At 40.2% G+C, this 14,654-nt stretch overlaps 1 protein-coding gene across 6 annotated transcripts in view; it reads right to left on the bottom strand.

Moving 5' to 3' along the window:
* Zfand4 (zinc finger AN1-type containing 4) overlaps positions 1-14,654 on the bottom strand; it is a 46,996-nt gene that overhangs the window by 30,729 nt on the left and 1,613 nt on the right. For 5 of the 6 annotated variants that reach the window (XM_042696547.1, XM_042696548.1, XM_042696549.1 and 2 more), the window contains exons 2-3: positions 11,285-11,375; positions 9,524-9,824 (exon numbers count right to left, since the gene is read on the bottom strand). In XM_042696547.1, coding sequence (XP_042552481.1) covers positions 9,524-9,785 — 262 coding nt within the window. In that variant the 5' untranslated portion in view covers positions 9,786-9,824; positions 11,285-11,375. The remainder of the gene's footprint in view (positions 1-9,523; positions 9,825-11,284; positions 11,376-14,654) is intronic. The other variant, XM_042696552.1, reaches the window with a different exon arrangement.

Genomic DNA, 14,654 nt, shown 5'->3' with positions numbered 1-14,654 from the left:
GTATAGTGCTTGCCTCACATGCATGAGGCTCTGGGTTCGATTCCTCAGCATCACATTAAATAGAAAAAAAGCTGGAAGTGGCGCTATGATTCAAGTGGTAGGGCACTAGCCTTGACCTGAAGAGCTGAGGGACAGTGCCCAGACCCAGAGTTCAGCCCCTACGATCGACAAAAAGCAAAAACAAACAAACAAACAGCAAAGCAATGTAAGCTGGGCACCTGTGGCTCACTCCTGTAATCCTAGCTACTCAGGAGGCTGAGATTGAGGATCGAGGTTCAAAGCCAGCCCAGGGCAGGGACGTCTGAGAGACTCTATGTCCAATAAACCACCAAAAAACCGGAAGAGGCGCTATGGCTCAAGTGGTAGAGCGCTCCCTTTGAGCTAAAGAGCTCGGGGACAGCGTCCAGACCCAGAGTTCAAGCCCCACGACTGACTCCCCTGCTGTCCCTCAGCTCTTCAGCTCAAGGCGAGCGCTCTACCACTTGAGCCACGGCGCCACTTCCGGTTTCTAGTAGTTTATTGGAGATAAGAGTCTCATGGTCTTTCCTGCCCGGGCTGGCTTTGAACCTTGATCCTCAGATCTCAGCCTCCAGAGTAGCTAGGATTACAGGCGTGAGCCACCCGCGCCCAGCTGTAAAGTGTTTTTATATTAAAAAACTAAATTCATCAAGGTCATGTTTTCAAACTTACAGGACTTCATTAGCATAAGTAGATAAAGCAATATAGTTAAATAACTGTGTTTACAGTTAGTAAACACTGCAAAGTATTTGTAATGGAGACTTTAGAGATGTACTGAAGAGTAAGAACACTACTCAGAACCAGCTTCTGTTAATCACTTTTAATGGGCTTGGCCATCATTTAACAAGCTTAAAAACACAAAACATTGGCAGACAACACAAAACAGCATGGCCTCGTGGGGATCCTCGGCCTCCATAAGGGATCCTCAGCCTCCATAGGAATTGTTGGTCTCCGTGGGGATCATCGGCCTCTGTGGGGATCCTCATGCTCTGTGGGGATGGTCGGCCTCTGTGGAGATGGTCTGTGGGGATCCTCAGCCTCTGTGGGGATCGTTGGCGTCTGTGGGGATCATTGGCCTCCGTGGGGATCGTCTGTGGGGATGGTCTTGGGGATTTTGTCAGTCTCTGTGGGTATCACTGGCCTCTGCAGGGATCATTGGCCTCTGTGGGGATCATTGGCCTCTGTGGGGATCATTGGCCTCTGTGGGGATTGTTGGCCTCCGTGGGGATGGTCTGTGGGGATGGTCTTGGGGATTGTTGGTCTCTGTGGGGATCACTGGCCTCTGTGGGGATCGTTGACCTCTGTGGGTATGGTGGCCTCCGCGGGGATCGTCTGTGGGCATGGTCTTGGGGGTTGTCGGTCTCTGTGGGGATCACTGGCCTCTGTGGGGATCGTTGACCTCCGTGGGGATCGTCGACCTCCGTGGGGATTGTTGGCCTCCGTGGGATCGTCTGCCTCCGTGGGGATCCGCATGCTCTGTGGGGACCATCACCCTCTGTGAGGGTTCCTTGTACCACTAGCACTTAAGATCATCAAATATATAAAACTCTGCCTTCAGATAGGTTGCTGGATTTCTAGTTATTAAACATGGAACCCTTACTAAAATTAACCTTTGCCTTTAAATCTCAACTATCCTCTTGCCCTACTAAAGCCAGATACATTAACTTCCAGGACAAGCATTTCCCTAAAAACCAGACTACAGGTATAAAAGATGTCTTCCTCTCCAGAGATGATGATAATTCCTTTGACAAAATTCAATATTTATCGATATTAAAAAAACAACAAACAACAATCCATGCTGGGTGCCAGTGGCTCATGCCTGTAATCCTAGCTACTCAGGAGGCTGAGCTCTGAGGATCATAGTTCAAAGCCAGCCCCAACAGGCATCCATGAGACTCTTATCTCCAACTAAACACCAAAAAGGCTGGAAGTAGAGGGGTGGCTCAAGTGGTAGAGTGCTAGAGGAAAAAAAGTAAAGGACAGTGCCCAGGCTCTGAGTTCAAGCCCCAGTACCAGCACTAGCCAATCAAAAATTGTAGAATGAATTTTAGGGTGAATAGTTATGTGGGAGCCCAATAGGAAATAAGCATAAACAAACAATTCACCATAAAAGAAAAGTGGTTCTTAAAAATACAAATAAAATGTATCAATTTCACCCATAATTGCACAAGTCTAAATTAGAGCACATAATATTGGTAAAAATTTAGAATTATGACCATATTTGCTAAGGGCAGTGATATGTGTAAACAATATTTTCATGTATTGTTGTAAGAACACTGCAGAACCACTATAGAGAGAAATTTAACAATACCTAACAAAATTACATATGCATTCTCTTTCTGACCCAGCAGTCCCAATTTTAGCAATCAACCCTGAAGGTAAGTCTACAGTGTAAGACACTAGAAACAAACTAATGGTATACATAGGTAAACAGTGTAATAAACGATATATTCACACAAGAGTCTATATAGACATAAAGGAAAAATGCTATGATTAAAAAAAGTGAGCAGGGCATGGTTATGGATGTCTTTAATGGTCAGTTCCTGGGAGGCTGAGCAGGAGAATCACAGGTTGGAAGTTGGCTTGGACAGCATAGTGGGACTCTGTCTCAAAAATAAAAATTTTTAAAGTGGAGGGCTGGCAAAATTGTCCAGTGGTAGAGCATTTGCCTGGGCTCAATCCATAGAATTGCAGGGGGGAGGAAAAAGTCAATCTCTACGAACCATTTTGGGACACATTATTAAATGTAAAAACAAATCACAAAAGACTAGCTATAGTATAACATTACTATTCATGTTAGAAAGATGATAAAATACATAAGTAACTATCTACCTACCTGGGCAAAATAAGAACTGGGATAAACTGGAAACTAAGGAGATTGGTTATCCATAGTGGATGAGTAGGATGGCATAGAAAGAATGTGGGAAAGGGAGGGCACGAGTAGTAAGGATGAAAGATAGCTGCACTTCTGAAGTGAGTTTTATGTAGCTTTAGGCCTCAGAACCACACTCAGTGATGTTTCACTTCAGCTCCTACCCCAAATAGATAATTAAAGAGGGCATTAAATAAATAGATAAATAAAAAATAGAGCATATCTCAAATGAAACATAAACAATACTAGATGAATATAACTATCACAAAAGAAGGATAGGGAACAGAAAAATTAACCTAATCTCAGCCTAAGTGTAATATTGTAGGCCGAGGGCAAAAAGAGCTATATGCAAATACACTGTGAGCAAATTTGTTTCATACAGGGATTTGGGTTAGCAATTCTCAATTAGTTTATGTACAAGTTTGAGCAAATAAATAGATCTGTTATGAGCCAATTTTCTTTCAGAAAAGGAGGTTAAAATATAGAAAAAGCTAAAATTTGATTTGATATTGGAGGGATCAGTATTAATTCATGATTGTTAATATACATTTGCACAGATGCAAAAGTGTGTGTTTTAATAAATATGTGTATTTCCTAAACATTGAAAGTCTAGAAGCAAAGCTGTCCAATAGCCATGAAAACATTTAGCACCTAGATCTGTTTCTACATAGCATTCCAATTAAAGTAAGCTTACAGAAGTAGCTGAGGGCAGGAATACGGGAAGAACCTGCAATACATATGAAGAATATATGAAGAACCTGCAATGTCTTGGGGTATCAAGACAAGGGGGTAGGGTATCAAGACAAGGATTGAGTAATGACAAAATGGCACATAGGCCAACTAGAAGGAAATCGTGTGAGTCAAATCTAAGGTCTCAGCAGTAAGTAACAATTAGAAATGCATATTCTTGAGTTCAGGCTGACAGAAATAAGTGGATGAATAAACAGATACATGAGGGATAAAAGAGAGCATTTTCTTAAAAGTAGAATGCCATTTTAAAATGCAGAGGAAACAAAGCAAACAGAAAAATTATCATTAGGCAAATACTACAATAAAATTTATTGCTGGAAAGAATCATGAATGGATGTCAAGATTATTGGGCATATGCCCGTCTAATATCTGTCAGCAAATTTCATTGTGTCTATGCCATTCACACAAATGCAATATGCATCTCTCTGATTATCATTCCCTAGCCCAAGACAGCACATTTCTCACCCAGATGTTTTTACCAGTTGCCTCTTCAGTCCTCTTCCTGAATTCTTGCACTATCTTCAGCCTAGTGCCAGAAGGATCCAGTTAAAATGCCTAAGATGGGCTGAAAATGTGGCTTGGTGGTAGAATGCTTGCCTAGCATGCATGAAGCCCTAGGTTCTATTCCTCAGTAGCACATAAGCAGAAAAATCTGGAAGGGGCACTGTGGCTCAAGTGGTAGAATGCCAGCCTTGAGCAAAGAAGCTCAGTAACAGTGCCAAGGCTCTGAGTTCAAGCCCCAGGACTGGCTTGTTCAAGTTTCAGTTCTAGTTTGGCATATAAGGAGCTTACGATACCATTCTAATAACAACTAAAAAGCAGAAAAATGTAAAAATCAACTGTTCTTGGATCTTTGAGAGTGTGGATGACAGAACAAACTGCTGCCCCCCAAATTGGAGAGAGAAGTGAACACAGAAAATTACAGTCACCAGAACAGAAACTCTAATATGGAGCCAGGGACACCACAAAACCCTAAATTGTAGTTAACAAGTTTGCTACAGTATAGACATGTCTGAGAGCTAAAAATTACAGGAGGGCTGGTTGCTGGTGGCTCACAACTATAATCCTAGCTATTCAGGAGGCTGAGATCTGAGGATTATGGTTTGAAGGCAGCTCAGGCAGGAAAGTCTGTGAGACTCTTATCTCCAATTAGTCACCAGAAAACCACAAGTGGTACTGTGGTTCAAGTGGCAGAATGCAAGCTTTGAGTGAAAAAGCTCAGACACAGCGCCTAGGCCCTGAGTTTAAGCCCCATGACCAAAAATAAAACAAAGTGACAGGAGGACTCAGACATAAGAAAAGAATTTAAGGAGTTAAAGAATTTAAAGGAGTTAAGAAACAATGAAAGAAAAGGAGTGAAAAATATGTTTCCCCTTGGACAAATTGTGAGGTTCACTGCTATTAAAGTTAGATGCTGTAACAGAGTCCTCACAATGAAACAAGGCTAGGTTGAAAGAAGGGCCTGAAATACTTGCTAGGGAATAGAAATTGGCTGTAACAAAGCACTGCAAAGAAGCACTGGAAACCACTGTGATGCATTCTGCTGGGATTTCTAAAAGCATTCCTGAGAATTGTTAGAGTTAGTACTGAGAAATAAAAATTAAAATACAATGGGGCTGGGAAGGTGGCTCAGTGGTAGAGTGCTTGCCTTGCATGCTTGAGCCGCTGGGTTGGATTCCTCAGCACCACATAAGCAGAAAAAGCCGCAAGTGGTGCTGTGGCTCATCTGGTAGAGTGCTAGCCTTGTGTTGAAGAGCTGAGGGACAGCACCCAGGCCCAGAGTTCAGGCCCACAACTGACAAAAAAATTAAAATACAACACTCTACAAAATGGAAGTATAGGCATTGGATTAAGTGGTAGATTGCCATCATGAGCAAAAAAGTCAAGTAAGTACTTGAGGATCTGAGTTCAAGTGTCAATACTGGCACAAAAAGAACAAACACAAATGTTCCCCATCTTTTCCTATTCCTAGAACTAGTCAAGCCCAGATAATTTTACAGGCAAAGTTATAGAAAATAATTCTGGACTAACAGAATTATTTAGATAATTAATTATTTAGATAAGACTGTTTTGAATAAAACATTAATAGACTATCAATAACTAAAGACGATGCAACATCGACATATGGAGAGTCACACAGATTGGCTAATATATAAGATATACATATACCATATAAGATATATAATATATAAGATAGAGTATATAAAATATATAAGCTGGGTGCGCGTGGCTTATGCTTATAATTCTAGCTCCTTAGGAGGCTGAGAGCTGAGGATTGGGGTTTGAAGCCAGCCCAGACAAGAAAGTCTGTGAGACTTATCTCCAATAAACTCAGAAATAGCTGGAATTGGTGCTGTGGCTCAAGTGGTAGAGCACTAGCTTTGGGCACAAAGAGGCTCAGAGACAGCACCCAGGTCCTGAGTTCAAGCTCTGGAACCAGAAAAAAAAAAGAAAAAAAAAGAAATATTACATATTATATATAATAGTAATAGTTTATATATAATGATTTAATACAGGATGGGTATCAAATTACTTTAGTGAGAAAAAACTCAGCTAATTCAATAAGTGGTATTTAGATAACCAATGATCAGCAATAGAAAAAAAAAAAGGATCCTTACGCTGAATGGCAAGCCATCCCCTCCCAAAGCCAGTAGCAAAGGTTTCTTGCTGTGTTACCTGTCACTTCACGCCTGCAGGGGACTCTGCTCACTACAGTCCCTGGGGAACCTGGGTTGCTGAAGCAGTAGTCACCATACCCAGAAATAATTTTCCATTCATAGTTAATTGTCCAGAACAAATAACAGTCCCCTAATTCCTAAGCGGTCAGGAAAGCGATCCGATCTCATTCACAGACGATAAGGGCAGCCATGCCAAGACCACAAGGCATGTCCAAATAATCTGCTGGCACAAATACTTTTATTTACTTTTTTGTTTTTACATTTCTTGGCACATTTTCTTTCCCAATTCCATTGTCTTGCTTTCACATTTGGAAGGCAAGTATTCCCCTTTACACAGCACTGCTCTAGGCAATGATAAACTCCAACAATGTGCTTTCTCTCAGAAGTCAGCATTCAGCTGTATCTCTTCCTAGGTGTTCAGCCTTCACTCTCTTGGGCACATGAGGCCCCAGACTAACCACTGCCCTGACAGAGAATACAGGAACCTTGTGAGCATCTTATGCTTATTAATTCACAATCCTGAGAACACCCTTTGAGGCCAGTACTCTTAGCACTTCTGTTTTAAGTTGGAACAACTAAAATAAAGATTAAGCAATATGCTCAGTTAGTAATCTGAAATTATGCATTGTGGCTTTGATACTCCTGTCTCTTCAAGGCACTAGCCCTCTGTTGCTGCAGTGTGATCATTCCTGGCACATTAAACTCCATCAGCCTTTTCTCCACATAGCCCTTAACTCATCTACATCCTCCACCAGGCTCTAGTTCTGAACACACCAAAACGCTGCCTAAGGAGAAAGCCATGTGACTGAACAACACAAAGTATTAACCAGAATATAGTCACCTCCGATCTCTCCATTCCATTTTCTAATTTGGAGAGTTTTCCTAGTGAGTCCCAAGTGACTTCCATGGTTGAAGTATAAAGATCATTCAGAGAAGGATTAAAACTTTTTTTTTCAGGATGTTTTAAGTCTTCTCCAGAACACAGTGACTATCACTGCTTCTGCATTTCCAAAAGTTACACAAAGGTCTGGAGGAAAGTAGGAAAGGAATAGGAGGGGATGTGAGGATGAGAAAGGGGACTATGAAGGAATTAAGGTCTATGGAACATCAGTGGTAGATACTATACACTGCACTGTGCCTCTTTAATCCATAAATTGAAGTTCTCATCCCTAAAATGATAGAATCTGCAGCCTATCCCTTTGGGAGACCATTGGACAAGGCTAGTGGCTCTATCACTTTGAGCCATAATTCCATTTCTGGGTTTTTTGTTTTTGGTAGTTTATTGGAAGTAAGTATCAGCGACTTTCCTAACTGGACTGTCTTCAAACCATGGTCCTCAGAACTCAGCCTCCCGAGTGGCAAGGATACAGGTGTGAGCCACTGGGGCCTGGTTCTAAAATATTTTTTGCCACACAAAGCTTATTTAAATTGCATGAAATGAAAAAAAAAGGTTATCTGTAGGGATGGTTTATGTTCCTGCATTATACAATCATATAACTAAAAACGCAGAAAGATTCTAAATATTCATTGGATTGCACATCTCATACCATTTGGTAGACAAAAACAACATCAATGTTTGAATGTAGTCACTGGATTCAGTCAGCCACAAACTTCAATATATCCTCAAGGACAGAGGAATTCACAAATATTCAGAAGCTCAGATACCAGGTTACTTGATCTTACAATGGTCCCACCATCTCCCTACAGTTCCATTCTTAAATTGGCGGGATGATAATCCTAATTACCACCTACAAAGTACAAGGAAGTTCCAGCCAACTCCATCAGCAAAGATCTATTTAGTATTATGGTGAAACAGTTAATTTTTTGGTCAAAACCAGACCTTAACAACAAATACCACTTATTTCAGAAATCTCTAAAATACAAAAAAAAAACACTTTAATTTGAACACAAATAAACTTATAGCACTTTTCACAAATTCACGAATCACAAAGGAGATATTACAACAGTATCCAGTATCCTTATTATGTAAGGGAACTTTGGATTTATGTAAATGTAAGCCAACAAATTCAGAAAATCTCCCAAGCCTACTAAGGAGGTGGAGATCAACAACAACAATAACAAAAACCTGGGTATAGTGGTATACACCTATTCTGGTCATAAGGGAAGCCTAAGTAGGAGGATTGGGGTTCAGGTCTACCTGGGCAAATATTTCAGGCCCTATTTCAAAAATAACTAAAGCTGCAGAGACATGGATGCAATAGTGGTACTCTTTAGACACTATGTTAAAAATGAACTATATAATTTGTGCGTGAGAATGGGAAGGGAAAAACTGGGAGAGAGTGAGAGAAGGGACGACACTGTCCAAAAAGAAATGTACTCTTCATCTGACTTATGTAACTATAACCCCTCTATGTATCACCTTTATAATAATAAAAAATACCCAAAGCAAAGGGCTAGTTCACAGCTCAAGTAGAGTATATGTCTGACAACTACGAAGCTCTGGGTTCAAGCTCCAGTACCACCACATTTGATATAAACAAACAAGGCCTTGAAAAGTAGTATAAAAGATAAGCTGGTCACTAAAAGGAAGTAAAATTATTTCAAAATAAAAATATATATAAGATGTCAGGACTTGAATATCATGCTGAAAACCATTCTGAAATATTCACACCATTAACATGGTGCCAGAAAGGTTAATCAAAAGAAACCTCTAGAGCTGTGCACAGGTAGTTCACACCTGTAATCCTAGCTACTCAGGAAGCCGAAATCTGAGGATCATGATTTCGAAGCCAGGTCAGGCAGGAAAGTCTGTGAGACTCTTATCTCTAATTAACTACCAAAAAAAGCCAGAAGTGGAGCTGTGGATCAAGTAGTAGAGTCCTAGCCTTTAGTGAAAAAGCTCAAGGACAGTATGCAGGCCCTAACTTCAAGCCCTAGCACTGGCACGCACACACACACACACACACACACACACACACACACACACACGGAGGAGAAGGAAATGGAGGAGGAGGAGGAAGAAGAAAAAGCGGACAGGAGCAGAGTGGAACAAGCCAGGAACAGAGGAAATAGCTCATGAGCCGATAACTGTGGAAGGTAAGGAAAACATGGGGGTTTATTAGCCTATTTTTTTCAGTGTCAAATGTCTGAAACTGTCTCCATGAAAAAGAACTTTAAAAATTATTGTACATCTGAACAAACCAACCCCATCTTCATAGCCTTAAAAGTAAAGGAAGACTAGTACCTTCCAATCTTTGAATTTTTGCTTTCACAGAAATAACAGCTTCAAAGGGTGAAACTCTCAGCTCAAAACATGTTCCAGTCAATGTTTCAATGAAGAGCTCCATGGTATCATACAAAGGAATTTTGTAGTAAAATGCTTCCACGTTATCTTCATTGAAGAATGGAGGCTCTTTTCTGTTATCCATTACTTTGGCTTTTCTAATTCCTCTGGAATAGAGGGTATGCAACTGTATCCTGGTTTTACCCGAATCAGCTTTGAACATTGGTAATATGTATTGTTGTTCATGTTTTGAGTATTGTACCTAAAAAAACAAGAATAATTTTTTAACAAGCCTATTTGAGAATTTCCTGCTTCTATGAAGACTTCTGAATAACTCTGGTGCATGTTAGTTCCCATGGCCCCAGAATTCATTTTAAGTGCTTTTAATTATGTTGAATCCTGAACTTTTCACACATACTTGCCTCTTAAATTGCTTGCCATACTAGATGGTAGATCAACAGGTATATTTTTATATTTAATTTTATATTTAATATAAAATCATTTACTAATATACTTGATCAAATATTTTTGTTGTTAATGATATTCAAACAAACTCAATACATCAGTATTGTATGGAATATGCATGTGTATCTTTTATACAAAATATCTAAATCATATTATCTAAAACATATAAAGCATAGTAACTTTACAACTATTATGTTTGTGGTCCACAGATACTGTATCTTTATCATAATGACTTCACAACCATTATATCTGTGGCCCACTGCATAAAAGCATTCATCTTAATATGTTCCTTAAAAACAGACTAACAAGCCAGGCACCAGCGGCACACACCTGTAACCTAGCAACTCAGGAGGATGAGATCTGAGTATATTGTTTGAAGCCAGCCCCAGCAGGAAAATCTGTGAGACTCTTATCTCCAATTAACCACCCCAAAACCAGAAGTGGAGCTGTGGCTCAAAGTGGTAGAGTACTAGCCTTGAGCACAAATCAGGAACAGTGCCCAAGACCTGAGTTTAAGCCCCATGACTAACCAAAAAAAGAAAAAGAAAGAAAAAAGAAAAAGACAAACCAGATTCACTAAATAATCATCATCAGGCTTGGCAGACGGTATCTAAAACTAGGTTTCTTTCTTTGGTAATATACGCTGGACCAGCTTTACTCATAAACATACCAAATGGTTAATGAGTATGAGAGACAAACTCAACAAATAGTAGTAAGGTAAATAAAAAGTGTGCAATAAGGAGTACAAGGATAATTGAAATGCTAAATTGCAATGAATTGATGAAAATTATAAAGAAGGGCCTTGAATTTAAGACTATAAGGACAGAAAATATGTATCTTCCTTGAAAATAGCTTCCTTGAAATATAATTCACCTACTGTGTGTTCATTTAAAGTCTTTTTTTTTTTTTTTTGTCAGTCATGGGGCTTGAACTCTGGGCCTGAGCGCCGTCCCTCAGCTCTTCAGCTCAAGGCAAGTGCTCTACCACCTGAGCTACAGTGCCACTTCCAGTTTTCTGGTGGTTTATTTGAGATAAGAGTCTCACAGTCTTTCCTGCCAGGGCTGGCTTTGAACCTCCATCCTCAGATCTCAGTCTCCTGAGTAGCTAGGGTTATAGGCATGAGCCACCAGCGCCTGGCTCATTTAAAGTCTTACATTCACTTCATTCATTTTTAGTGTATTTACAGTGTTGTGGGACAATGCCATACCCCCATTCCCACCCCAGTGCTGGTGCTCCAACCTAGGAAACTGCACTCACCCACTGAGCCACACCAGCAGCACCTGAGTAAACTTTTGTATTTCAGGAAGTGTAAAGCTTCAGAGTTGGAGAAGCATGTCAACAAGGAAGCCTAGGAGAACAGAAAAGGGATACTATTATGAAAGTGTAAGACATAAAAACAAATGCTTTGATACGTAATTTCTTATCGAAACAATACAAAGTAACATTAAAGTCAGTTTTATTTTCATAGAAATGCTTTTACTCATTTGCTTGTTTTGAAACAGGATCTCATTATGTGGCCCAGGCAGGCCTCTGATGCTTAATCCTCCCATCTCAACCTCCCATGGCTGGGATTGAAGGTGTGCACCACCATATCTGGCTTTAAAATGTAATAATAACTCCAGTTAATAATAACAATCATAGTTAACAATAATTTAAATAACTTTAATAATGTCCCTTAGACATCTGAAACTTGGACACTGGAAATACATTCAAACAAATCATCTTTCGCACAAATTCTCATCTATTAAACAGTACCTCTACCATCTCATCATTCAAATCACTTAGGATTCCATCCCACAAGCACCCATCACATCTAAAATGAACCAGTCATGACAATACAACTTCTTGAATTCCTATAGTCTCTCATTTTCCCCATTCACACTGATTACAACTTAGTTTCAGAGCTTGTAGCTCTGAATTTAATAATTTCCAAACCTTGTTACGATCCTTGCTTCACTCTTCCAATCAACTTTTTGCTTTTTCTATTTTACTTTTGGAAAGAAACTTTATTATTTTTTTTGTGCCCATACTGAGGCTTGAACTCAGGACCAAGTCTCTCTTCCTTATCTATTTTGCTCAAGTCTAGTGCTCTATCACTTGAAGCACAGCTCCACTTTTGGCTTTTTGTGGTTAATTCTGGGACCTCAGCCTCCTGAGCAGTTAGGATTACAGGTGTGAGCCATGGGCAGAGCCTGGCCTTGAAAAGAAACTGGATGAGGGTATCAATTTATCATATTGTTTAGTAATTATTTTATTCTCTATTATTCAGGTTGGAGTAGAGGAAGAGGTCACATTAAGTTCTAAAATTATTTTACTCTTCAGAAATCATTGCAGAGAAAATTTGCCAATGAGGGAAATGAATCTAAGTTAAAGACAAGAATGAGTCTGTTTCCTTTCAAACGGACAAGTTCTCAGCAAAACTGAGGACAAAGTCCCATTAGGCCCCTCCCCTCCCTTCTAGTCCTAGCTGGATCCTGCACCAGCATGGCACTTTTGTTACAAATGGTGAACCTATACATAATTATCACCCAGTCTATAGTTTACATTAGGGCTTCCTCTTGGTGCTGTGAATCTATAGGACTAGACAAATGTATAAAAGATCAGTGTAGGGGGGTGGGGGGGGGGAGGCTGGGAAGGGATGTGAAGGGTAAACAAAGGAGGAGGCTGGAATGCTTGATAAGAAATGTACGCATTAACCTGCCCATGTAATTGTAACCCCTCTGTACAGTGTGTTCACAAAAAATAAAAATAAAAAAAAAATGGAAAAAAAAAGATCAGTGTAGATTCACTTCCCTAAAATCCTTCTGTGTTCTGTTTATTGCACCCTTCAAGCTGTTTCCTGTTAACTACTGATTGTTTTAATGTCATATGGTTGAAGTCATATGACATGCAGCCTTTTCAAAGTGGTTTCTCTCATTCTGTAACATACACTTAGGATTCCTTCCATGTTGTTTCATGGCTGTCTTTTTAGTGCTGAACTGTATTCCCTGTCTGGATCCCATTTGCTGGGATGGGTATCTGGAATATTTGACTTCCGACAATTATGAACAAAACTGCTATTGACCCTGTATTCAGGTTTTGTATGTGGATATAAGTTTCTAACTAGGTATGGCTCAAGTGATAGAGCACTTGTCTAACACACACAAAGCCCTGAGTTCTATCATCAGGACCACCAAAAACAGAGGGAAGAAGAGAGAAAAGACAAAATGACCATTTGGGTAAGTCCCAAGGCGTTCAGTGTGAGTGCCAGGCTGTGAGCTAAGGTGTGTTTAGACTTAGTGGGATGCAGTTAGCTCTTGCTAACTTCCAAGCAAACTCAAGGTCCTGAGTTTGATCACCAGTGGCTCCTCAAAAATGGGTAGGGCAAAAAGAGAAAATATATTTTCAACTATTTGGAAAGATCCCAAGGAATGCAGAGCAGCTGCTGGAATTTTTAGGAAGTGTCCAGACAATACTCTTGTTTTTTTTTTTTTGCCAGTCATGGGGCCTGAACTCTGGGCCTGGGCGCTGTCCCTCAGCTCTTCAGCTCAAGGCTAGTGCTCTACCACTGGAGCCACAGCGCCACTTCTGGCTTTTTCTGTTTATGTGGTGCTGAGGAATGGAACCCAGGGCCTCATGCTTGCAAGGCATGCACTCTACCACTGAGCTACCTTCCCAGCCCCCAGACAATACTCTTAAGTGCCTGCAACCAGCAAAGAATTAGAGTTCTGTCACTCTACATCCTCATTAGCATTTTGAATTTTAATGTGGATTTTATACATCCCAATTCATCACATAACACTAATTACACATAATACTGATTATATCACGCTGTTGATTTAATTCACATTTTTCTCATAACACATAACATGAGCAGTTATCTTTTGAAAATATAGAACCGATCCTGTTATTTCTCAACTTAAGGTCCTATGATGTCTACAGGTTAACTTTCAGACTCCCTAGAATGGCTCGTAACATCACCCATATTATCTTCTAGATCCTGAGCGTATGTGTGTGTGTCTGCACATGTGCCTCTACTCAGGACCAAGTTTCTCTTTAGCTTCTTTGCTCAAGTCTAGCACTCTGCCACTTGAGCCACAATGCCACTTCTGGCTTTTTGCTGGTTAAATGAACATAAGAGTCTGATGGACCTTTTCACCAGGCCTGGCTTGGAACCAAAATCCTCAGATCTCAGCTTTCTGAGCAGTTAGGATGACAGGCGTGAGCCACCAGTGCCCAGATCTCAGCTTGACAGACCTCAGGATGACAAGTATGAGGTGCCAGAGCCCAGCTGCCAGCTCCTTTTACTTGTCTATATACCTAATCTCAATATGTCTCAAGCTTCACTTCTCTAATCCTTATACCTGCAGGTTCAGGACATATCAGCCTCTGTATTGCTGCTCCTACTCTGCCCTATGAAGTGACAAGTTATTAATCACCTTAAAGGGGTTAGGGATGTAGCTTAGTGGTAGAGATCTTGTCTGGTATGTGAGAGACTCTGGGTTAAATTCCTAGTATTGTCAGAAAAAAAAATTGAGCTCAAATATGTTGATAATCCTGCAAAAATCTATTTGCTGTTTACCCATGTCATGCATTGTACCCTTAACAATTTCATTTTTATATATAACTTGTCCTTCTAAATTATAAG

Source organism: Dipodomys spectabilis, unplaced genomic scaffold (genome assembly GCF_019054845.1).
Source record: "Dipodomys spectabilis isolate Male_0828 unplaced genomic scaffold, ASM1905484v1 ptg000207l, whole genome shotgun sequence".
Taxonomy (NCBI): domain Eukaryota; kingdom Metazoa; phylum Chordata; class Mammalia; order Rodentia; family Heteromyidae; genus Dipodomys; species Dipodomys spectabilis.
The sequence above is the reverse complement of the archived record's forward strand: the minus strand, read 5'-3'. Positions and strand labels throughout refer to the sequence as shown.